Source organism: Lissotriton helveticus, chromosome 3_1 (genome assembly GCF_964261635.1).
Source record: "Lissotriton helveticus chromosome 3_1, aLisHel1.1, whole genome shotgun sequence".
NCBI classification, from domain to species: Eukaryota; Metazoa; Chordata; class Amphibia; order Caudata; family Salamandridae; genus Lissotriton; species Lissotriton helveticus.
Window position 1 is genome coordinate 1,801,355,387 of NC_136061.1, and position 25,542 is coordinate 1,801,380,928.

At 42.6% G+C, this 25,542-nt stretch overlaps 1 protein-coding gene across 1 annotated transcript in view; it reads left to right on the forward strand.

Moving 5' to 3' along the window:
• Positions 1–25,542, forward strand: part of LOC144823828 (uromodulin-like) — a 722,123-nt gene that overhangs the window by 369,708 nt on the left and 326,873 nt on the right. Inside the window, exon 4 of the mRNA XM_078682690.1 lies at positions 20,145–20,368. Coding sequence (XP_078538816.1) covers positions 20,145–20,368 — 224 coding nt within the window. The remainder of the gene's footprint in view (positions 1–20,144; positions 20,369–25,542) is intronic.

Below are 25,542 nucleotides of genomic sequence, written 5' to 3' on the forward strand. Positions count from 1 at the left end.
GAGGAAAATCTCTTTCCTCTCCCCTGATTCCTCCTTGTGGCCCCAAATCCCCCCAGACACAGAAACACGTACCTTTTCCCTCGACGCTCAGGAATCAAATGGCTTCCTGAGCACCGGGGACTCCCTGATGACGTCAGCGCACACTGTGCGCGCTGACGTCACGGGATTCCCATGGGGGGTCGGGGGAGGCAGCGGAAGCTCTTCCGCTGCCATCCCCATACCTGCGGCCACGATCAGACACCTGCGGGGGGAGCGCCAGCGCTTCCCCCAAGGGAGGGGGTCATGACGAGCTGGGCTCGTCATCAGCACACGACCAGTGTGTGCCATGACGAGCCCAGCTTGTCATCAGCAGGGAAGAGGTTAATGGGGAAAACGTGTGCAAACAGGATTTAGGAAAGGGTAGTAGGAGGGAAGCTGATAACTTTTCGGGAACGAGGGAAGAGATGTAGATTCTGAGTTGCCGGTTTCACGAGGTAAATGCATATTGTTTAGTGTATCTTGATGGCTTTATTTTACAATAAGGGAGTTTGGGCGAGGTAATTTTTTGCTGTGTCACAATTTTGTTTGTCTGGGGTTTAAGAGGGGATGTGAGGCCAAAGGCAGTCATGGGTAAAACTATAGTTGATGTTAATGTTTTCAAGACATCAAAATATTGTGCGCTTTTTATCATTGTTGATGCATTTCTTTTTTAATTTATTTGTAGTACTCCTGAAGAAGAACAAATGTTTGAAATGCATTGGGTTTATTTACTGTACCGGTCTAAGGAAGGTTGAAAGCACGTGTCAATGTTATAAGCTTTTGGCAGCATTTGGCATTTGAAAATGTGGAATAAATATTCCATTTCAACCTAGCTGCCTCTGAAGTGATTTAAAAAGAAAAGAATGGAGTACATGGATTATTATTTTCGCAAACTGAAATGGGATTACTATGGATTACTGTGGTTTACCTGGTATAAATATAGATTATTGTCAGAGGAAGATTCCTCACTTTCGCAGTGCAGCAGTAAGGGGCACAAGTGTTGCCCCCCTTAGTTCTAATCTTAACTCCTGGAGAAGGCAGTAGCCTTCCACCACAATGAGGGTAGCGCTTAGGGCGCCCCTCCCAGTCCAGCAAGACTGCAATCTGGAGACAGGCCTATTTCATGGCACACATGCATGATCCGTATTCACCTATGGCAACAAAAACAGCATTAGGGATCTTGACATCAGTACAGTTGGGGCAATCAAGACAGGGGTGCATGCCCCTTTTCATGCAGAGGAGTTTTCAATCCCAACATGCTGTTATAAACCTGACTGCATATGCTATGTGTAAGGAACTGCCTCTTTTTGCATGATCACCCCTACAAATTTGGACTGATGCAGTTGTTTTTTTGACTCTGAGAGTACACTGAGGCCTGATAACCAAACCTCGGTGCCAGTGTACTGACCCATTACAAAAGGTATGTTGAATTGACTATCCCCAGTTGGCATAGACTGATTTACTTATAAGTCCATAGTATTTTGTACCCAGGTCATATAAGACGGAGTGTTTATCCAAAGCTCTAGCACTGGTTGTGCCACCCTATGTGTGACAAAGTACAACATGGCTCCCAGACTGCCACTGCATCCTGGATGAGTAATTTTGAAACTGCTAGTTCGACTTTGTTATTTAAACCACGGGCAAAGCCCCTTACTCCTTTACCCATATATATATGTCTACACTAACAAAGGCCTACCAAGCCCTAAGTTAGGGAGCTGTATATTATTAACTAGGACATATAACTTAAATTTACCTTTACACCAACACTTTCACTTTGTCATTTTTGCTGTGGAAGAGTTAGTAGCCGCATTGGCTAACAAAATGTTACCCGCTGACCCCCTCAGCCAGCTAACTTCTAAATGGAACTACTAAAATGGGTACTTCGAGGTATCAAATTAACTTTGGCATTGAACCTGACTTGATGTCTGAGACGAATGTAATGCCACTTTTAAGGAAAGGCAACTTTTAGAAGTTGTCAGTCCTTTTCTCAGTTCGTCCAGTGACCACACACAGCTTTTGGCCACCAGACAGCATTTTGCCTTCTTGGGGAGTAGTGTGAATGACTCTGAAGCTCAGGAACAGTAGAAGCTTGCTGCATGGGAAGGTGTTCCCTCCCCTTTGCAGGAAGCCATTGAGGTTGTTGGTCCAAAAGACGAGTTTCAAACGTGAACCCGCCATTGATGGGCAAATGGCAATCACACTCCAGAAGGGTTGTCCCTTTATTCAGGTAGACAGGCTCGCAGCGGGAATAGAGATGGGATTTAGCCACAGGTAGCAACCCTCTAGGGTTGGCTACCAAGCTCCTAACATCCAAGTATATTTTCAGACATCTTGGGAGCTGGCAGAATAGTGCCCCCGAAATTGCTAGATGCCACACTTCTAGCAATCCCAATCCCAATCTAGGAAGTAGTCACAGGGCAAGAGAGATCCTGATAGCCCAGTGGCTAGTGACTGCATCATCCTCCAAGGGCACTTATTCTGTTATGTTTTAAATAACCCTGGGCGAAGCACTACGCTACGCTCGCGGAGTTTGCGAAGTTTTTGCAACTTCGCACTACGCGAGCTGCACGTAGCACAGTGCGAACATGCGTAGTGCAGCGTAGCGTAGTGCAGCAGTCATTTTTTGCTTGTTCGCGGTCCTGAACGTCATGTTCGCGACCACGAGCAAGCAAAATGACATCCCGGCGAGATTCTCAACGCGAGGAGGTCAGGTTTCTCATTGTGAGTGGTTGTGCATGCTCGCGACCGCTCTCAATGAGAAACTACCTGTTCGCGTTGAGAAAGCTGCCGCTCGAGTAATAATCTACTCGAGCAGCAGACAACTACAGCTCGCACTGTGCAAGATGCCGTTTTCAATGCTTGCACAGTGCCGGATGCTTGTCCGCACTGTGCAATCATTGAAAACACATCTTGCACAGTGCGAACATGCTACTACGCAGCTCGCGTAGTGCTACGTGAAGTTCGGGTAGTGCAAAGTGCACTTCGCGTAGCGCTACTTCGTGAACTACGCCCACCCCTAGTTTTAAACAGTTTTGGTACATTTTCTTAAGTTAAGCCTGTCTTTATTTATTTGTGTATAAATGTTTGTATAGTGCGAACATGACCCTAGTGGGTATCAGAGCGCTTTACATGAAGAGAGGTAGGGTATCACTTGGACTGTTAAAGTAGTCACATGTTTGAATGACAAACACAGCATTAAAAATAAACAGAGTAATAAGCTTAATCTCAAATAATAGTCAGCGATGGGAAGGTCAAGCATCAAAAAGAGTAGCTAGTATGGTTACATTTCAGTGAGCATAAGGATGTTGTCTTTGGATAAAAACTTAGTCATCAGAAAATATTTTGCTTCTTTTTTGAAGGAGGCAGAAAATGAGTTCAAACAAACATCCGGTGGTAGAGAATTCCATACCGTAGGTGCAACAAACAAGAAAGCTCTAGAGCCCGTTTTGTTTTTATGGGTTCGTTGGGGTTTCATAAGCAGGGAGTGTGCACTTCACAAAGTTCTGCAGCCCCTTGATTTTTCTAGCTTTTGAGCCAGATATCTGGGGGGTATTGAAATGTAGCACTTTATGAGTCATGCATGCACTTTTTAGTTGAATTCTCGCTTCATATGGTAGCTAGTTCAGAGATTTTAGAGCAGGGGAGATGTACATATTTCTTTGTGTTCTGGAGAGAAGTCTGGCAGGCGTGTTGAGGGAGACTCTTCGAGGGGCCAACTTGTATCGTTTTGGGCAATGCAAGCGCTTGGACCACTTCATTTAGGTCTTCATGTGGGAGGTAGGGTTTAAATGCTCAGCTGGTAATTCACTCCTTTGCTGACTATGATAATTTGATCCTGCATATTTTGATATTTATCTAATGTAATTCCCAATGATCTAGTGGAGTCTATGATTTGAGGAGAGGAGTAGAGGGCTGTAAGTTGTTTCAACCAAGATCGATTGTGGGAATGTTATTCGGCGGTGAGAAGATAAAGAATTTGGTTTTGGCAGAGTTGAGTTTGAGATGGTTATCCATGAGCCAGAGATGAGTGTTTTGTAAAGTAGAATTGAGAGATGTAATGTCCTCCGGGGAGGCGATTTTGAGATACAATTGAGTGTCATCAGCGTACATGTGATAGTGGATGTTAGCAGATTTTAAGGTGTTTGCCAGTGGTTCCAGGAATAAATTGAAGAGGATGGATGAGAGAGCAGATCCCCGGGGAACGCCAAGAGTGATCGCGTGGGACTTGGACAGGAATTGATTAATTTTGAGTCTCTGGAACCTGTGTTGGATAAATGAAGAAAACCATTGCAATATGACCCCTGATAAGCCCATCCTTTGTTCCAGTAGTTTCAATACACTATCATGTTTAACCGTGTCAAAGGCGGCAGATAAGTCAAGCAGTATCAGAAGGCATGATTCATTTCGATCCTGCATTTTTAATATGTCCTCCATGACATGAGTGAGTGCAGATTCAGTGATGTGACCTTGATGGAACCCTGATTGGAGTTGGTCAAGGAGTTGAAAGTTGTCTATGTGGTTGCAGAGTTGGATCTGGACACATTTTTCTAGGAGTTTCGCAAGAGTAGGAATGTTGAAGATGGGTCGGAAGTTGTTAGGATCAGAGCAGTCTGCATTAGGTTTTTGTAAAGTGGGGGTTACTTGTCCTGCTTTTAGACAGTCAGGGATAGTGCCTTGACATAGCTAGTCATTTACAATCTAAGACCATAGAGGGAGAATTATGGTTTTGATCTCTTTGAAGATAGACAGAGGTAGAGGGTCAGTGAAGTGATTAGATGGGTTCAATGATGAAACAATTTTGTAGATGTCACTTTCGTAGATTGAAGAGAAAGTGTGCCAAGAGGCATTGTTTTTGGAGAGGTGCCTAAGGGGAGCACTCCCTTCAGTATACTGGGTGGTGTCTGAAAAACTGAGTGAGGCAGCCAGGGGTAGTTCCTCTGCTAATTGAAGTTCATTCTCAATCTTTGTGGTTTTTTGCATGAAGAAGGAAGCTGGCTCATCACAGTTTGGGAGAGTGCTAGTTCCGGTGCCCAGCAGATTTGATACGTTGTGTACCTCCTGCCTGACTATTTTGAATAGTTTTTGGGCCTATCTCTGGCTTGGTCAAGCTGTGTTCTAAAGAAATTGGATTTCACTTGCCTTAATCTTCTGTTGTATGTGTTCCTCGTTGATCTTAAGCATTTTGGAAGCTCCATGGATGTACATGATCTCTGGGATCTTTCTGCTTAACTTAGATTGTGTCTTTCGAAGTTCAAGTTGTCATTGAACCAGGGTTTAGAGGTTTTATTGGATTTTTTTTGTTGAAGGGGAGCAACCGTTGTGAGAAGTTGGCCTGGCATATGATGTCCACTATTCTAGTGGGCATCTTGCACCAGTCCAAACGACCCTCATTAATGGTAGGTTTAAGACAACCTTTAAAGAAAGCTATCCTAGTGGTAGTTGTGGAGAGCAGCCTTCAGGCTAAGTCTTGAAGGAATGTAAAGCAGCTTGTTTTACCAGTCTATAATCTCTTGAATGATCAAATGAAAGAGCACCACACCAGGTATATATATAAAATATATGTATTTATTCTAAAACACACCCCTCTAGGCTCTTTATGAGGCTAGAGGCAAAAGTACGATACAAAAGCTTAAATAGCACACAGTAAATAGCACAGTATACGTTTTGCCCTAGGGGCCTCACAACCCATATACTAAGAAAGTGATATAAGAACCACGTGAGGGATAGACGTTAGGCCTAGGGCCTGTAGAACTGCTGGGGCAACCAGGAACCACCCAAGGTAAAGACACAGAAGACCCACGGGGACGCATGCAGTGTCTAAACACAGCCAAGAATCACCATTGACTTCTATGGCGAAAGTTAAAGTTACAATGTTAAAGATTAGGGACACTTAAGAGTGGACTACGATGGAACCCCTTCAGTACTGGATATTTCGAGAGTCAAGCACCGAAGTACTCGTGTTACCTCACCCAGGGAAGCTGGGTGCATAGGTGTTTTTTCGTGTCGGGTTTCGTCGTCGTTTTCAATGGGGAGCTGCGAAGAAGTGCAGGCGATCAGAGGAAAAGTGTCTGGATAAATACAAGGGTGGATCGGAGATCTGAAGAACCTGAAAGCAGAGGGGACAGAGTCTGGGTTACTAGCCAGTGACCAGGATGGCAACAAGAAGATGCCAGCCGATGTCGGGTGCTTTAAGGTGAAGTAGGTGAAGCTTGACTCTTCAGCCACAAGGACCAGGAGGTGTTGATGACAACAAGGAGCTGGATAGGAGCTGTCCCATGTTGGATGTCGAGTGTTGTAGCGTTGGTATCCAGATTGGACCCAACAAGCCTTGGCAACAGTAACCCATGCAGAATGCAAAGTTTGGCTTCAGTGCAGACCAGCACGGTCTGAGGGACTCACCCTTTGGAGGGGAGTCAGGGCACATCTGGAGCAATCATGAAAGCCCAAGAAACAAAGGATTGTTGTTTGTGGGGACCGACTAGTCAACGGACTAGGGATTGCAAAGGGTCCTCAAGCGGAAATACTGAAAGCGGGCCCATGGAACACTCATGCAGTGTAGTCCCAAAATCTTCGATGCAAAAGGTGCTTAGGGCATGGACTACAAGTACTACAAGTAGCCCAATGCCCAACTTCAGGAAAGCTCGGGAAGTTAATGCATTAGCAAATGTACAGGATGTCCAGGAGTTCCGGTGCCACGTCTCTCGTGATAGCTACAGGTCTCAGCTTCGCTGGGGACTCTTGTCAGCCTCGGAGATGTCTGGAAGTCCATGTCCTGTGTTGCAGATTCTTCAGGATCCGGCGGGAGCCTCGAAAATGCAGACCGGCAAAATGCTTCTTTGGTGCATGTTTGAACAGGGGAGTCACTCCTTGACCCCAAGGGAGACTTCTTCCGTCTTCCAGTCGATATGGAATGTCAAAGGTCTAAGATTTATTCTTCAGAGTTTTGTCCAGGGTAATCTAAAGTCCTAGGGGATGGGTTCCTATACTTATACTAAGTTTAGGGGTTGGACTAACTCTAGGGTCCCACCTATGGGAGGACCTGGGGAGGGGGTGGTTACACCCCTTCCCCTTTGTCCAATTTCGCACCAGAGCTGAGGCTGAGTGCCCCACAAACCGGTTTGAACTGGGAAATGCATGGGACACCTTGTGTGCCCCAGGCAGTGTCTGGAAAGCATTCAGTGAATGCAACCCACCCTGCCCCAATACACTGAGGCCTGTCTGGGAAGGTGCTAGCACCTCCCTGGACAGGAAACCTATTGCCCAGGCTTCCTCTGCCGGAGTTTCATCCAGCTGTAGGAAGTCAGACTCGTGTCTGTGGCAGCAGCATCCATTTTGTGACGGTGGGGCTCTTTTAAACTATTACAGGGAAAGTAAGTGTGTAAATGTCTTCTCCCTCTAGAAGGGTGGAATGCTACCCCCACCACCAGAACTGGCAGGGCAGTAGTATTCCAAAGTGTTTGATACCAAACATGACATGTTTTGATAAAGCCAAACCATAGTTACCATTAACCGCGAGGATCATAATGCACTTAAGAGTATATGGTGTGGTCATATCACAGAACAGCTATAAGGAAGGGATTACAAATGCTGCAGAGGGACTCAGCTCATGCTAGGGCACCCTCTCACACAAAACCAAGCACTCTGCCTTCAGGATTGTTAAGGCCTGCAATAGGAGTGACTTATAGGTTAATATGTGTCTGTTTTAAATTATGGGTATAGCTATACTATATCCCAGTAAGGGGGGCTTACACCACCTTACCCAGGCTGCAAGTGCAGATCTGTGGTGCCATTTTGGAAGGCTTCCCAGGGGTGGCATAATACATGCTTCAGCCTCTGGGGGTACCTTTGCCCTTAGTACCTACGGTACCATTTACTAGGGACTCACAAGGGTAACCCAGTAACCAATCTGGTGTGTACCTAATGTACATGCAATCAATTTAGAGAGAGAACATCTAGGCTGGGGTCCTGATTAGCAGGGCCACAGCCAGACTAAAGTCGATGAACCGGTGAAACACAGTAAAAAGTGGTGGTAACCATAGTAAGCAGATCCTACTCTCCTACAACCAAGTCTATGACTTCAAATATGGAAGGTTGTAGAAGTCTGTGAGGACATTGATGTCCTCTATGTTGGTCTGAGGAGTCAAGGTGTTGTTGCAGAGGGTACTTAGTTCATTGTGGTTTATATTACGAAGATTCCTTTTCCATTGTTGTGTTTTCTTCTGTTGCACCTCTTTGGGATCACCATTAAATTGATGAAGAAGGTGATGTGATAATGGTCTGTCTGCTGTTTGCCTTAGCTCCCAAGGGTAAAGCTTAAATTTACATTACTGAAACCTTTACTAGACCAAAAAAGAACAGCAACAATATTACTTTCAGGGACTACCATCTAACCCAATTATCCACTTTCTGACACATTCCTAGAAAGCACTCCATGGCCTAGGACCAGCACACATTAACCACCACCTGAACTTCCACCAACCCGCAAGACACCTGCCATCTGCCTCCTGTGCCCTTGCTCACACTCCTTGCATCCGCCAAAAGCCACAGTGGAGGTCGCTCTTTCTCCTTCCTCACAGCCAAGTCCTGGAATGGCCTTCCACTCCACCTCCGAACAGCACCTTCTCTAATGGAATGCAGATAGGGACTCAAGACCTGGTTCTTCAACTAACTGACACAGGAACCTAGCATCTGGATACCCTCATGGGTGATTAGCATTGGTCTACAAATCCAGATTGATTGATGAATTGATGGATTTATTGATTGACTTTCTTACATGTGTTATCATGTAAGTGTATTCTGGTGCTGAGCAGGTGTGTGTACCTAGCCCTGCCTGGGGCAGATTGGTTAACTGAAAAGTGAGGTCTTTAGGAATTCAAAAATAGAGAAGGAGGATCCGATGTAAGGTAGGATAATCTAGACCTCTGTTCCAAATTAAAAAGCACTACCTGGGAAATGAGGAAGCTATTTTGGGAAGAAAAACCTCAAGTAAAACAAGTACTCTGTGCAAAAGCACTATAAAATGAAGAAAAAAAACCATCTGGAAAATGATTAACAGTTTGAATAGTACTAATAAGGTGACCACAACATCTACTCTAAGGGAAGCCGTTTGGGTAGGGATTTTAACAACTCACTTGAACAGTAACCCATAAGTTAAACAAAGTGATACTACAGTTAACTACATAGGAAAAGATAAAATGAATACTGAAATGGAATTGAATATAACTGAAGACCATGTATGCAAACTAATCTGAAAACAAAGAAATGATGGAGCCCTAGGCCCAAACAGAATTCCATTTGCTTTATATAAAGGTAACCCTACTGTTTGGGCAGAATACCTAACAAGAGTTTTCAATCAAGCAGCTCGATCATCATCAACACCGGAATGATGGAAAAGCTCCATTATACCACCTATCCACCAAGTGGAGAAGTGTGGCTCACTGGTTAGAGGCGGCAGACCCGGAAGCAGAGAACGGCCCGGGACCAGGGTTCAATTTCCGACGCGGCAGGGTCGTGGACCAGGGTCAGCGGACTCGATAATTCTCACCTCGGTGCCTACTCTAACCAGGGATCACACTCTGCAACTCTGGGCATTAAGCTTGCCTCATCTCTACAACGGCCCCCCACAGACGCCGGGGATGCCTGGTTTCACCTTGGAGATACCCAGAAGGGACCATCTCACAGGGAAAGCCAGGACGGGTTCCCCAGCGGTCTTCAGCGCCTGGACGCTTACGGACAGCAGTGCGCTTTACAAGTCCCACACATTTATATCTACAAAAGTGGTGGATGGGCACATCCCACCAATTAATAATTAATTACATTACGAGATACAGATGTTAAACTCTTCTGAGGAATTTTTCTGACAGAGTCATCAAAATGGGAAACTGAGAAGCAGATAATTCTGTCAGATCAATCAGGTTTTGTGCAAGGGCAGGGAACAACTACTAATATCCTAGTACTTTCAATACTAATAGACAAATACAAAACCAGGAAGCAACCATTAAACCTTTGCTTCATGGATTTCAAATCTGCCTTTGATTGTTTGCATCGGCAAACCCTTTGCGAAAAGTTGAAGAAACAAGGAATACCAGCCAGCCTTCTAAAAGCAATTCAATCACTATAGTCTATCAAGAAAAATTAATATGTCATTGGGATCCAAAACAAAGGTGTGTTCTCGCGCCATATTTAACTTGTGTTTATCAGACCTAACACATGCCCTGGACAATGAAAATGTTTTCCCCCCAAATTAGCAGGAAAACAAATATCAAATTTATTATACGCATATGACGTTATTTTATTAAGCCAAACAAAGATAGTGCTACAATGCTTTATAAATAGAATATCAAAGTACCCATTGGCAAATGGCATGGTAACAAATGAGGCCAAGACTAAAGTAATGGAAGTTAATAATAAGATTCAGACAAAATACAAGCATAAGTGGTATCTCCAAAACCATCAGCTGGAGCAAGTAAAGACCTACAATTGTCTGGGGGTACTATTCTGTGATAAAGGATCATTTCAGCTACACACGATGGACTTGCAAAGGAGAGTTAACACCATATTGACTGCATTTAGATCTCTGCAGAGGTTCCTGGGGGGACCTACCTATCTTCCGCTCTTAAAAGTAATAAATGCAAAATTATAATGTAACATACGGTAGTGAGGCACTGTGCGGAAAGGATTCTATAACCGTAAACAATGTGAGGTGTTGGGCACCTCTAAAAAGAAACACGGGAGGCAGATCCTTTGAAGTAGGTTGTTTTAATATAACTCCAATTGTAGAGACCTCATCCTACAGATAACTACAGCAACTGATTGCTAATTCAAGAAACAACATTCTTAACCGTGGAACATTCTGTCATGGAACAGCAACCTTGGCAACAACGTAGAACAGAGATTAGATTAGATAAGAGTAGAACACCACATCTCCTCCCGCTTTATCAACCCTAACAAAAAAAAACACACACCAAAAAAATTGAAACAAAAGATAAACACATTCTTGTAAATGAATTGGAATCCTTCTCAGTCTATTAGACCTTCTTTCCACAACTTGTGGGGTGGGAGAGCCTTTCACACCGGCACCCTCACCAGCAACTTTGGAAAGACACTTCAAAATCCTGTTGAGATTCCAAATCCAGTGATCTTGGGGTTTAATTGCATTACCCAAGTGTTTGACCTCCTTATTAGGCTGACCAAAGTTTGACTTACCAAATCTTCTTCCTGGAAGTTTTACTATAACCCAATCGCCAACCTGAACCACACTTTTCTTCACAGCTTTTCTCTCATCAAAACCAATGTTTCTCCTCACCATCTTTTCTAACTTTCTGTTTTTCCAACCCTCGGTACAGTCCTCCACTCCACCAGCCTCCTTTCTTCTAGAAGTGACCGAAAGAGGAGTGACTTGGGTATTGGCAACCCTCCTTTTAAACAATCTAAAGGGTGAAACTCCAGTTGAAGAATTCGAAGTGAATCTGTATTCACACACCTTTTTCTTTACTGCATCCTCCCAGTCACAGCCAGAGAAAACATCTAACTGTATTGCCTCTTTAAGTACCTTCACAAACCTTTCAACAATGCCATTGCACTCAGGATGATGTAGCAAAGCTTGCTTATGAACAATGCCTCTCTCTCAAAAAACTTTTGACCATACAGAGGTGAATTGAACTCCGTTGTCAGACAACACAGATGCTCGCAACCCATCACACGCAAAAAGATCCTCCAAAAAATGAATGACCACGATAGAATCAACCAAATTAACAGTTTTTACTTCCGGCCACCTCGAAAACATGTCAATGCAGGCTAAAACATAGCGATCCTGTGTTCTTATCTTCACCGAACCCAAAACATCCACAGCAACATCCTCCCAGGGACCATTGGCTTGTTTCCTGATAATCATCAGTTGGGTCCTGCACTTGAGTATTTTGTCACTATTCACACACTGAGGACAAGTATGTACACTTCTTTCTATGTGCACATCCATGGCAGGCCACCAATATGCCTCCCTAATTCTTTCTTTAGGTTTTGCGATGCCCATATGACTCGCATTAGTGTTTGCCACCAATTTGTCAAGTAGAGTTTCTGGCACCACTAGCCTCCTACATCTCAAGAGTAAACCACTTCAAACAGACAATTCCTCTTTAACACACCAATACCCCTTCAGTTGTTCAGTACAATCACGCTTCTCACACCAACCACTATAGGAAATGACCTGTTGTAAAACGGAATCATCATTAAAACCATCCAGCCATTCCACTTCAGTTAAAATGCCTTCACTCACCACACAAACTTTCAAATCCTCTTCAACATCCTCACCTGCAAAACAATCATCAGTATCACAGGAATCCATAATATCCGATCCACCCAATCTAGACAAACAATCAGCTAGAATGTTACTCGAACCTGGTAAATAGGAGACATCAAACTCAAAGTCCTGCAGCGCAACTTTGCATTTCTTTATCCTGTGAGAATCACAATCAATACCTTTCTTTCCAAACACCTCCTTTAAAGGTTTGTGATCAGAAACAACCGAAAAATGTTTGCTCCACAGAACCTTTTTCAATTTGCGAATAGCACAGTAGCCCCCCAAGGCTTTCTTTTCAACAACTGAATAATTGCATTCTGCTCCCCTAAGTGGCCTAGAAATAAACAAAATGGTGTTGTCAAAATATTTACCAGTCTGTAACAAAACGGCACCCAATCCTTTACAGCTGGTGTCGGTCATAATATATGACTCTTTGGAAGGGTCAAATCTTGCTAAATTGGGAGCCTCAGTCAAACCCTCTTAATTAGATCAAATTCTTCACAAGAAGCTTGACTCCAAACAAACTCATGTACATTCTTCATAAGCTCTCTCATACGTTCAGTCTTCTGAGTAAAACATGGCACAAATTTGTTGTAGAAATCCGCCATGCCTAAGAATTATACAAGTTCATCTTTGTTCTCTTAATAATTTATACGAGAAATAGCATCTACTAAAGTGAGTCTGGGCCTAATACCTGAGCCCAACACCAAATGACCCAAATGCTCCATCTCTCTCACATCAAATTTACATTTATCAAGTCTTACAGTGAGACCTGAGTCTTGTAGCTTGGACAACACTTCCTTTTTTTTTTCTTTTTTTTTTAAATTTTTTTATTTGGCAGACAAGTCACAAACTGAAAGACATTGTAGCAAAAAATAACATACCATAATTTAGAGTGATATCAGGGATAGCATCAGTATACTAATTAAGCCAGTATTCTTTAAATGTTACAGCTTCAGCCTAACAAAAAGACATTTTACAGAAGAAAAAGAGAAAAAGGAAAGAAAGGAGAAAAGAAAAGAAAAGAAAAAAAAGGGGGGGGGGGAACCACATAAAAGTTCATCTTATAACACTTAACATTTATACAAAATTAGCCCAAATCCTTTCCATTCTATCTACAGATTTCCGGCTCCTGTTCTTAGCAAGAGCTTTTTCCATAGTGTATATCTCATGTAATAACATTAGCCACTCCGTCTTATGAGGTGGGTTCGGTGATATCCAAGCTCTAGCTATTACCAATCTAGCACAGGAAATTGCTATGTCTAACCAATTTAGATTATTGTTGCTCCTCTCATGTATAGAAAGTAAAACCATAGATGAATTAAGTGGAGAACTAATCAGTTGTTTTTGATATAGAGTAATTTCTATTTCTTGCCAGAACGATTTCAGTGCTGGACAGGAATAGATCATATGAATAAGATCTGCTGCCACCAGATCACACTTAGGACATTTGGTACGCTCAATATCTTGTGACCATTTGGCAATTTTCTGGGGCGTATGATAAAGTTGGCTGACCGTCCTGTGTAATTGAAGCTTTAAACTCGAAGAATAAATAGTTTTATTAAGAATTGTGAAAGCATTTGAGATATTCTGTGGTGTCACATTGATTCCTAATTCAAGCGTCCATTTTTGAGACAGTCGAGGACAGTCATCCGAATTATGCTGGATTAAATGTTTATAACCTGTGCTAATTAGTGATTTCTCTTTAGAGCTGTACAAAAATTCCCAAATGTCCGAGCTAGTAATTTTTTTCAGGTTCATTTTCTGTCAAAAATAGTCCCTTACTTGCAGATATTTGAGTATCATTTCACTTGGTAGCGAATATATTACTTGTAAAGTCGAGAACTGAAGAAAGCCCTCGGGGCCATATAGGTCTCCCAATCTCTTAATCCCATAGTTAGCCCACTCTCTCCCGACTTTATCGTTAAAAATACCAGGTAACCCTGGGTTGTCCCACAATGGTAAGTCTGAGTGAAAATAAGCGGTGTCACAAAATTTCATAACTAATTTAAAAATCGCTACCATGTCCCTTGCGGTCTTAAATTTGACGCGTTTGAAAAAATGTGGGTCTTGTATTCTTGTTAAAAATTGAGATAAATTTATGCCTAACATAAATTGGTGAAAGAAAAAAATTGTATTCCTATTTAATAAGCTCCTAAAGCGTCCTATAAAAGATGCAAAATAATATGACTTAAAGTCCGGAAAATCCAATCCGCCCTTCTCTAGGGGTAACTTTAGAATCGCCATAGACCTCCTGGGTTTTTTGTAGCTCCAGATAAAGCTACTGCATATTCCTTCTAACTTCTTAAAGAATATATTATTAACTCGGAGGGGAATAGAACGAAAAAAATATAAGAATTTGGGCAGGATGTTCATTTTTATCAAATTAATTCTCCCCAGAATATTCAATGGGATTTTGTGCCATTTTTTAAGCGTTGATGTAACCTGCTTAAGTAAAGGTTCATAGTTCAGTTTGGTTATTTCATTTATTTTAGAAGATATGGTCACCCCTAAGTAAACAGCCGACTTACATAGCCCAGTGACTGATTGGTTGGTTTGATAGTTCATGATAGTTTGGGTTTTATTAAAGTTTAATTTATAGCCGGAAATGTCACTGAATTTTTCCGCTTCTTCTGTAATTCCTGATAGAGCATCTATTACATTGGTAGTAAATATAGCTAAATCATCTGCATATGCAGTAATTTTGAGAGTTTTATGTTCGTGTTCTACCGATGTTATCTTCTCTTGGTTCTGCAGGGCATTTATAAAGGGCTCCATAGAGAGGGCAAACAACAGGGGTGAAAGTGGGCACCCCTGTCGAGTCCCCCTTGATATTGTGAAAGTTGTTGAAAGTACCCCCGCATAGCTAATTTTAGCATTAGGATCCCTGTATATGGCCTGTATACCTCTAAGGAAGCGTTCTTTAAACCCATACTGCTTTAACACTTTCCACAGATAATCCCACCCCACTCGGTCGAACGCTTTTTCTGCGTCCTGTAAAATCATACCGAGTGGGGTGAGATTAGTTGCCGCTATATCAAATGCCGTAATCGCCATATTAACGTGGGCAGTAGTATCCCTACCAGCTATGAAACCATGCTGTTGCTCATTAACTAACTGCGGCATAAGAGATGCCAGTCGCATTGATATTAGTTTAGAATAGGCCTTAGCATCCGTATTTATTAACGAAATAGGCCGATATGACCCACATTCCATTGGAGGTTTGTGTTTTTTTAGAAAAAACATAATTTTCGCCGTTTTCCAGGATTCCGGGGCTTTGCCTAATGTGCCTATTGAGTTCACAACTAAACAGAAAAGGGGAAGTAATTCTTCGGCACAGATTTTATATAGTTCAATAGGAATCGTGTCTTCCCCAGCCGCTTTATTAGAGGGGAGTGAGAGCACAGCTATGCGTAACTCTTCTATTGTATAATTCTGTTCCAGATTATCTAAAATCTCCTGATCTAAAAAGTGTCTTGCGGGAAGATTATCATTTAAGTAAGATTGGATCTGCTCTGAACTAGCCCTAGTCTCTGGGGTGTACAATTCTTCATAGTAAGAAACAAATTGCTCCCTTATATCTACAGGCTGTGTATATATGATACCATTGGGGCCTTTTATAGATTTAATTAGTGTCGATGCTCGCTCTTCCGCTACCTTATATGCCAGAAGCTTTCCTATTCGATCCCCAGATTCATATTGTGAAATTTTGTATTTAAGTATCTTACACCTGCTATTTTCCCTAAAAGAACTTTTCATATCTGTACGTATACTCATAAGTTTATTTTCCAGAAGTGATATATCTATGCTATTCCGATGCTCCTCTTTAAGCCTGTCGGCCAATAATTTTTCAATATGTAAAATATTATCTGTCATTACCTTTGTTTCTTTTTTCCTTGTTGCATTTTGTTTAAATATATATTGTTGCGCTGTTCCTCTAATAAAGGCCTTACAGGCATCCCAAACTGAAAGTATACTAGCAGTATCTTTGTTAAATGTAATAAACTCCTTTATCTGTGTTTTAAGCAGGGTTACAAAGACCTCATCCGAGAGTAAGTATCTTGGAAAAGTAAAAGAACGCCCTTCTTTTATGCCTGAGGCTAAGTCAAATGTAAATATTATGGGATTATGATCCGATGAGATTTTTGGCATGACCTTCATATCTCCCCTGCTCAGTAATTCATCTGAAGCCCAGGCTAGATCAATCCTACCTTCATATCTCCCCTGCTCAGTAATTCATCTGAAGCCCAGGCTAGATCAATCCTAAGGACAACACTTCCATCAACCTTTTGTTATGTTCATCCAAATTTACTCAGTGGAAAAAAGCATTGGGGCATATTATCAAGCAGGACGTTAAAAATGATCGCCGTTTTAGTGGCAGAAAACTGCCTGTAAAGCGGCGATAATAGGCTTGATAATATGGCCTTGTGAATTCCAATAGTAACCCATGTTCTGGTGTGAACATCGGCTTCTATTGCATCGCTGCATCGCTTAAAACATGTGAGCCCATTGTGTACACTTTACTTAAACATTAAGTGCCTGATTTGGACTTTAACGGTCCTGGAGTGGGGGCCACGCTGCAGCCCAGCTCCAGGACCACTAAAGCCGTCCGCACACCACCGGTCAGATTATGAGTTAAAATCCGGCGAGAAGTACTGTGGCAGCTGTCCCACGGTGCTGCCTTTCAAAGGATCATAAGAGAGCCTTAGAAAGGCAGCCCCGTGGGCCAACAACAGTGTGGTCCAGTATGGCAAGGACTGTAAAGTCCATGCTGTCCTGAACTGGGGGGCATAAAGACAGGAGGGCACACCATGTGCCCCCCTGCATGTACCCCAGTGCACGGGGGCAAGAGGGGGCCCTGTAGGGCCCCCTTTCATTCCTCAGGGCCAGCAGTAAAATGGAGGTAGAGCCTCAATGACATGGCTGGCAAATTGCTCCCTTCAGACTGCTGTCTGACCACCAGAGAACGTGGTTCCATGGCAGTTGGAGTGGTCTCGTGCCAGGCTGACCGCCGCAGTTGTAATTCTGTTTGTGGTTCTGCAGTGCGGCCGTTGTCAGGCCGCAACCCGCCGTAGTTGAAGGTAGGCCCTAAGAGCCTACCAATGTGTGAGCCTACCCCAGGGCAGATCTTTTAAACAATCTGGATTATGCCAACCTTGGTACAGGTTCTGTTCGCTGCAAAACAGGAGATGGCTCAGAAAAAGAAAAGGTCTCATTTAATGATCTTCCCTCATATTCGGTATTAAAGTTTGTTGTTGTTTTTTTACTCACTCAGTAGAATTAGTTGTTTGACATTGGCTGACAGCGTCTAATCAATGAGCAAACAGATATTACACTGGTTTGTTACCTACTCCCGTTCTTGGTTGTTTCCATGGCTCAGCAGAGTAACTGCTGGTGTGAAAGGTACCTACAGCCAACATACCAAGTGTATGCTGAGCATGTGTGTGTATGTGGGGCCAGTATAGTACATGCATTGTAAGAATGAGGGAAGCAGAGTAATGGAGGGTGGTGGGTTCCATTTTGATAGCCCCTGGCCTGCTCCTGTGCACAAGATGAAGGTGATTTTGTTTCTCAGACAGTCGAAGTGCTTTGTTGATAATCCTGAAGCGGGACGGAGATGACCTAGTCACTCAAATGAGGACAAAGGAGACAAGGCCACTGTAGAAATTCGATGAGGTCCTTCTGTTAAAGGAGTTTCTGAATAATCTTCCTGTAGCACTGCCAATTGGTAGATGGGTGAATGGGGAGGGCAGGGAGGTTGCAGCCTCTGTTAAGAGTGTTAAGGTTCCTTTAAATGAGAACAGCTTTTGCCTCTTTCCTGACGACTGTTGTATTACCTGTGCATAGCTGGGAGCAGATAGTTCACACCTCATGTTCACTTGTTGTGGGTGCGCCAGGTTGGAGACTACTTCACTGTGAGATGCATCTCTCTGCATGTAGGTGCTGTCTGAAGAACACCCTAGAGAGGCACTTGAAAAGTACAGCCATCCCAAACCACCTCTGCATACTCGGGGAGTGCCGTGAAGCAGCCCAGTGGTTGAAATCATGCTATTTAAATCCAGTTACACATATGTGTTTGCACGCAGTACTAAAAAGTAAACCGATAAAGAAAAGAGCAGCCTTATTTGATACCGGCATCAATCTATTGGTGTGATCAGGAATAGTTATCAGATAGAAGAGCGCCATCCAGCCTTTGTCTAGGAAGAGGCTGAACCACCCATGCACCCGTGGACCCCCGCAAAGGGTAATAAAATGCACCAAGTCACAATCACGAATACCTGCACCTAAGCACTCCCGCGTTGGCGCTATACAAACCCTAGTAATGTAACATGAGAAAATGCTCTGCTGTCTAAAACCTAAATCCATGGACATCATTTAAGGGTTGCACTTGCAGCTGCAACCCCTGGCTTGCCCCTTACGAACCCTGGCACTGCGTGTGCGTCTCCTGGCCTCAGAGGTGGCAAAGTAAGTGCCAGGAACAGTGTGAGGGCTCTTCATTCCTTATTGTTTGCTTGTCTTCCATTATACTAATAATGAATAATATTCTGTTATTCACCATTAGTGTAATAAAATGAAGCACACTTAGGACCAATAGTGGCAACTGTGGTAAGTAAAATTGGTTTTAAATGTATGTTATGTGCATGCCTGTGCGTGAGAGTGCATTTAACTGAGAGAGCGTGGGTATGAGTGAGAAAATGTTTCTCTATGAGTAAGCATGTGTGTCTCGGTGAAAGTCAAGTGACTGGTAGTGAGTGAGACTGAGGCTCAGATTTGCTCATCTGACGCAAGGCAATACTGCACCAAAGTTGCGTCACTGCCTCGCATCAAAGGCTGAGAGGAAGAGTGCTCCACATCAATTAAGATATGGTGCATTTATTCTCTCTCTTTTGATTGCATTGTGATACTTTAAAAAATTGTTGCTGTGCGTTTGGTATACCAGTGGTTTCCCCACTAGCTCTTGTTCATTTATCTGGGCTGGCTGTCCTTACACCAAACAGCACGCACACTAAGTGAAACGGTTGTAAGTATCGTTCATCCAGCACTGAACAGGGAGTGCCCAGGTAAATCTCCTGCTTGCATTTATTCTCTCCCCATGCACTGGTGCACTTTTGGCAGCCATGTACCAACGCACATAGCCTTGTGCCAGAGGGCAAAGTGGGTTCATTTTCTGAAGCATAAGTTTTGTACTGGGAGAGAAAGCTGCAACGATGTTACCACAGGGAGTCTCTGCACACCCCTCCCTGGTAATTCGATTCTTCTACTACTAAAGCACAAAGAAGCCATTCCATTTGATGGTGCACACTTTATAAATAAACAAACTATACCTGAAAATGTCCAGAAGACTCGGTCTGTGCTGCATGAATGGTTCAATTAAAATTACCCTGAAACAGGTGATTATTATAACCCACATTCTTCTGATATGAATTACATTACATTCGGCTCCTAGATATCTAGCAATGTATTCGTATTTCGTTGTATGTAGCATGATATTCTAGTTTGTCTCGTATGTCTGTAGCTTTTTAACATTAACCCACTCATGAGGATGTTTTAACAATAACTGTGCGGACCACCCCAAAGTCTGGTAATATGTTTTTTTCACTTTCTCTCGAAATCACTGGCCTATTCTCAAAATACAGCAAAAATCCCCTTCCGCCACAAGTACTGATCGGGGCGTTAGTCCGAAGGTTATAAATACATAAATAAGTCTAACTCGTGTGATTATTGTGTTTCCATGGGAGTCTGTGTGTGTTGACAAGGATGTGTTTTACACAGGCTTAAACATGCGGAGTGTTTAGGTCTCTAATCACCTGGTCCTGTTTTGTTGCAGGTCACAGTGAGATCGTCCCCACTACTCAATGTGCAGGTACAGAAATGACCGTGTCCCTCAAGAAGTGCCTGCTGCAGAGGTTCCAGTACAGCATCACAGGCATCCATTTCAATACCTTGAACCCGAACTGCACCGACCCTACTTATACGGATGTGGTGGGAGGTGTAAGTGTGATCATAGCCCAAGCCATACCAGTGGCAGGATACTGCGGAACTGAGATGACGGTAAGGAGAGGTGCACCATGCAGTGAAAGCGGCTGCTGTGTTATAAAGGGCAGGATATGTATTTGGTATTTTACTAGCATCTGGAGCGCTCGGTGGAGGGATGTTAACTCACCTCTGAGGATTTAATAATGCCTCCTAGCAGTCGAGGGTAAAACCAGGATTTGCTAATCCATTAGTAGAATTGTCAACACTTCCAAACACAGAGAGTAACCAGCGAAGGAGAAGTAAAAAATGATGGCAGCTTTTCAGACTTTTAAGATTAATTCAGACTTGTTTTGTTGTATGAGGGGCATGCTCCATCAATGGCAGAAATATCTGGGATTTATTCACAATCTGCATTTTGTAGCATGTAAAGTAGCAGTACTACTCGAGTACTACAAAATGCACATCACAAACTACGGTGGCAGAGATATCCTCCAAAGGTAAGAAGCTGTTTTGTCAGTATAGGTGAGAGGGACAAGGGGACGAGGCTGGAAAATGGGGAGAACTTCTTACAAAATAGGAGGGGGTTATGAAAATTTAAGAAGGGATTAAGTGGGAAGTTTTAATGCAAACACACATTCACAAAAGAGTAATGGGCACATGCATCATTGGTTTTTGCATTCGCAAACGGTGCGAATCGGAAAAATCGGCCGTTTGCGAATGCAAAAACCATTTTTGGGATGCATCAAACTTTTTTTCTTAATTCGCATTTTTTTGCATTTCTAAAAAATGCGAATGCATTTAAGGAATCGCATTTGTGCGATTCCTTAAATGCAATGCATCTATTTTAAAAAAAATGTGAATTATGAAATAGGAAGTGCAAATTAACACGAGGTTGACCCTCGTGTTAATTTGCGAAAATCTTTCAAAAATGAAAAAAATTAATTTTTTTAACTGTCATGTTACAGACACACATGTCCTTAGGACATGTGTGTGTGAAACATGCACTTTCAAATGCATTTCAGGGGTGCAGGGGGGGTCCTTTGGACCCCCCCTGCACCCTTGGAATGCATCAACAAATTGCAAATTCTTAAATGCCTTCCCATTGACTCCTATGGGCCTTTCGGCCCATAGGAATCAATGGGAATTGTGAAAATGCACTTTGGAATTCGCTATTTATTTGAGATTCGGTAAAAATTGCGATTTTTACCGATTCGCAAATAAATAGTGAAAAAAATGATGCATAGCATTTTGCAATTCTTAATTTGCGATTCGGTAATTTTCGCAAATTAAGAATCGCAAAACCTATGAATGATGCATGTGCCCTTAAGACCATTGCTCCATGTGCGAAGTGTCCATGATTAACTTAACACTCATAAAAATTGCAGTAGGATTCACTTCTTGATTTGAGGGGGTGAGGGCATGTAAGTCTACACCTACGTGTGTATCTACACTTAGAAATGGTGAATAGCAAACTAGTACAGCGTTACACGTAGCTGCTGCAGTAAATACATATGTTAGTTAATATACATGCATATATTTACTTTTATTAATAGGCTTCTCTGAGTTGAAAGAGGGATTCATATCAGGCATCAGCGTTCCTAAACTAATTCCAACTGATATTTTTATCTTCATATTATACAAGGTATGGACTTTAGGGTGGGACACAGACCAGTGGTAGACTACTGCAATGCTGATTTTTCTATCCAGGTTCTTCCGTCTTGCTGATGAGAACTCCCTAGAGGTTCGGTAGATCTCCCAACTTTCAGGTGGAGGGACATTTGTTAGACCTGCCATCCTCAGGGTGGCCTTCCCCCAAACCTTTTGCCTGCTTACCTCTTATGTTTGCATTATCTTTTTGTTGTCTTTAGAACCCTGAGCACTTTATCACTGCTGACCATTGCCAAAGTGCATGTGCTTCTCTCCTAAACATGGCGACCTTGGTGTATACCCAATTGGAAGATTTAGTTTACTTTCAAGTCTCTTTTTTTATTGATTGTTTTTTATTATGATTTGTACACGTCCAGCAAAACACAGTACATTGCGTTTGTAGCAGTATTTACATATTTAAAATAATCGAGAGTAAGTGATGTACATTCAAGGAAATAATACAATCCTGTAAAGGGATAAATTGTTCTCAACTGAGTTTTTTGTGTTAATATGCATAGTACTGTTTTCGGACACACCAGGCAAGTCTTAGGAAAGGAAATCGTAACATGGTAACTTCCAACTTTCCCCAACTCCCTCCCCCCGGGGTCACATAAAGAAAACCTCCTCTTCAGATCAACTTTTAAGTCTCTTGTAAAGTGGCATATCACATACCCAGGACCTGTAATGTAAATTCTACTAGTGAGCCTGCAGCACTTGTTGTGCTACCCAGAGAATCAGCCTTTCAAACCTGTCTAGTGCCTGTCATTGCAGGGCCTGTGTGCAGTTTACTGTCACTTAGACCTCAGCTGAATTCATCTGCATTCTGATAGCTCTTCCTGGGCCAGAAGAGGGAGTGGGAGCTTACACTTACACCTGAATAGGCAGTGTCTTTTTTCCCACACGAAGGGCGGATTACCCTCTACTGATAGTCTGGAGCCAGTGTTGGGAAGAAAGGAGGACCTGTGCACTACAAGGGCCCGCTTTCAAGTCACCCCCACTTTGAAGGCACGACTGGGTATAAGTACTGGGGCTCTGATCCTACCAAAACAGTGCCCTACTGTTCAGTTCAGTTCAGTTCAAGTAGTCTTTATTCGATTACATAATCATAAAAGACATTTACATTTTTAAAACAATAACCATAAAAACATTAGAATTCATCCTTACAATATAGAGCTCCCCATAGAAATGATCCAAGGCTACATATTACGGACATACATAAATACAATAAGTTAATATAAAATTCATTATGAAAAGAATAATTCCATAAAACAGCCACCATCTATAAGCCAGGTATCTATAAAACCATTAATACAGTCACATCTCTTATATTCATTGATTACTCATACCATAGGCACGGATTATCCACATGCCATGTAATAATTTGGTGATAGCGATTATATTTAATTCATTACCATCTGTTTTTAAAATCCTTAAGACTTCAGTGCCAGTAGTAAACCCCATCATATGACAAATCGGCTTTAACCATTTATTCCTCAAATTCCTATAGACTGGGCAAATAAAAAATATGTGGGCAATAGATTCCCGATGAGTTGGACAAAACGGGCAGTCCATACTGGAACCTGTACCCCATTTACCTGTAAACCATTTGATAGGAAGAGTGCCTATAATTTTCGTAAACGGGTACATGTTTGGTCTCTAAGAAAGCCCTTGACAGGGACATGCTCGTCATGGACGAAAAGCGTTTCATCATAACCATATTCCAGTATAGCCCCTTAAGTTCTTTACGGGACGGAAACGTAACATTAGTTGGATTTTCCACAACAAATTCAGCCCAGGTCACACAGTGTTGTCTTAACCTGCGTCAACCGCAAAAATGTTCCCACACCAGCTGCATCCCTGACCTCCAAGAGAGCATTGGCATATTTGGAAAGCTCCGGGGTAACCCAGAGCCTCCTCCAGTAGGGAACGGGTCTAAAATGAGCCACATCCTCCAAATACTGGCTTCCCAGATCATAATAAAGCGGTAAAAGAGGAGTGGATTGGGGTAAGCCCGTGACAGCCCTCATAAATTTGTTTTGCGAAGTCGAGAGTGCAGATAGATTACTAAAACCCCATAATTCCGCCCCATACAATACAGATGCTGTAATTTTTGCATTATAAATTCAATATAGGGGCAATCGGCTTGGTGTGGGATAGCTGGTGTTCTTTTAAGAAAACACCAGACAATTGTGCATGTCTAAGCAATAACATGTCCAAATGTGGATTCCACTTAAGTTTAGAACTTAGTGTAATACCAAGGTAAGTAAAAACATTTGCCTGCTCAAGTATAGCATTGTTCATGGTAACTATTCATTTTACTCTTTTCTGCTTATGAAGACTTAGTCTTGTCTACATTTATTATGAAACCATAGTCCTTACAAAACAACTCAAACCTTGCTATAGCCATCTGCAGGCCTTGCTGGTTTTTTGATATTAGCAGGGTCGTCGGCAACATTAACAAAGGTATTTTACTGCCATTTAAAATCGGGGCATCAGTAGAGTGGTTATCAAAGTACTTCATCACCCTATTAATATAAAGTGAAAACAAGGTCGGTGCCAATACGCACCCCTGCCTAACCCCTCGTTCGACCTGAAACCTGTCAGTCACTTGGCCATGCTGGCCCCAACGGACTTGGGCAAAGTTTGCTTCATGTAATTTAATCAGAAAAGCCAACAAGTCCTTGGGCAAACCCTGTTTGGCTAAAACATCCCACAGCCTGGCTCTAGGAACCAAGTCAAACGCCGATTTTAGGTCTACAAAAGCAGCATATAATCTCCCGCCATTAAGGATTGCGACGCGCCAATAAATTGAAACAAATCTAAAAACCTGGTCAATGGTACTCTGGTGTGAGCGTAATCCCGCCTGTAAAGGGGATAGGATGTTACATTCATCGATCCAGTCTTGGATGCGGCTCAGCACAAGCCTAGCTGCCACCTTTTGTAAACAGTCAATTAAACTAATAGGCCTGTAGTTACTTGGATCTGACCTGTCCCCTTTTTTAAAAATAGGTAAAATCTCCACACCTTTCCAAGACTCAGAGATTGAGGAACCCTTTGCAATTGCGTTTGCTAGAGTCTGTATATATGTTACCCAAAGTACCTTATTATGCAGAAACAAATCTGCAGGGACACAATCAAGCCCAGGAGCTCTGCCTCTTCGTACACTATTTAGGGCGGCTTCTACTTCCTGTTTGGTAAAATAGAGCATAGGAATATCAGCTTGAATATCCAAGTGCCCCTGTGGTAAATCACAGACTCCATATTCCACAGCAAATTGTTTTTTAAAATGCGAGACCCATTGCTCGGGCGCTACATGATTTGTAGGTGGTTGGCTAGTTCTACCCTTACCCCACTTCAACAAGTGCCAAAATTCGACCAAATTCCTATCTAAGCTGGAAACATAAAACTCGTGCCAGGGTTCTTCATCCCATTCTTTCTTGGCTTTGAATTGAGCCAGCTTATAATCTGCTCGAGCTTGGTGGATGCTGTCCCTATTCTTAGATCTAATTGCCAAAGCTAATGCTTTGTAAGCCACCCTGCATGTATTCCCATACCATTAATCTATGGATACCTTTGCGGGCTCTTCTTTAATATTTTAGAAA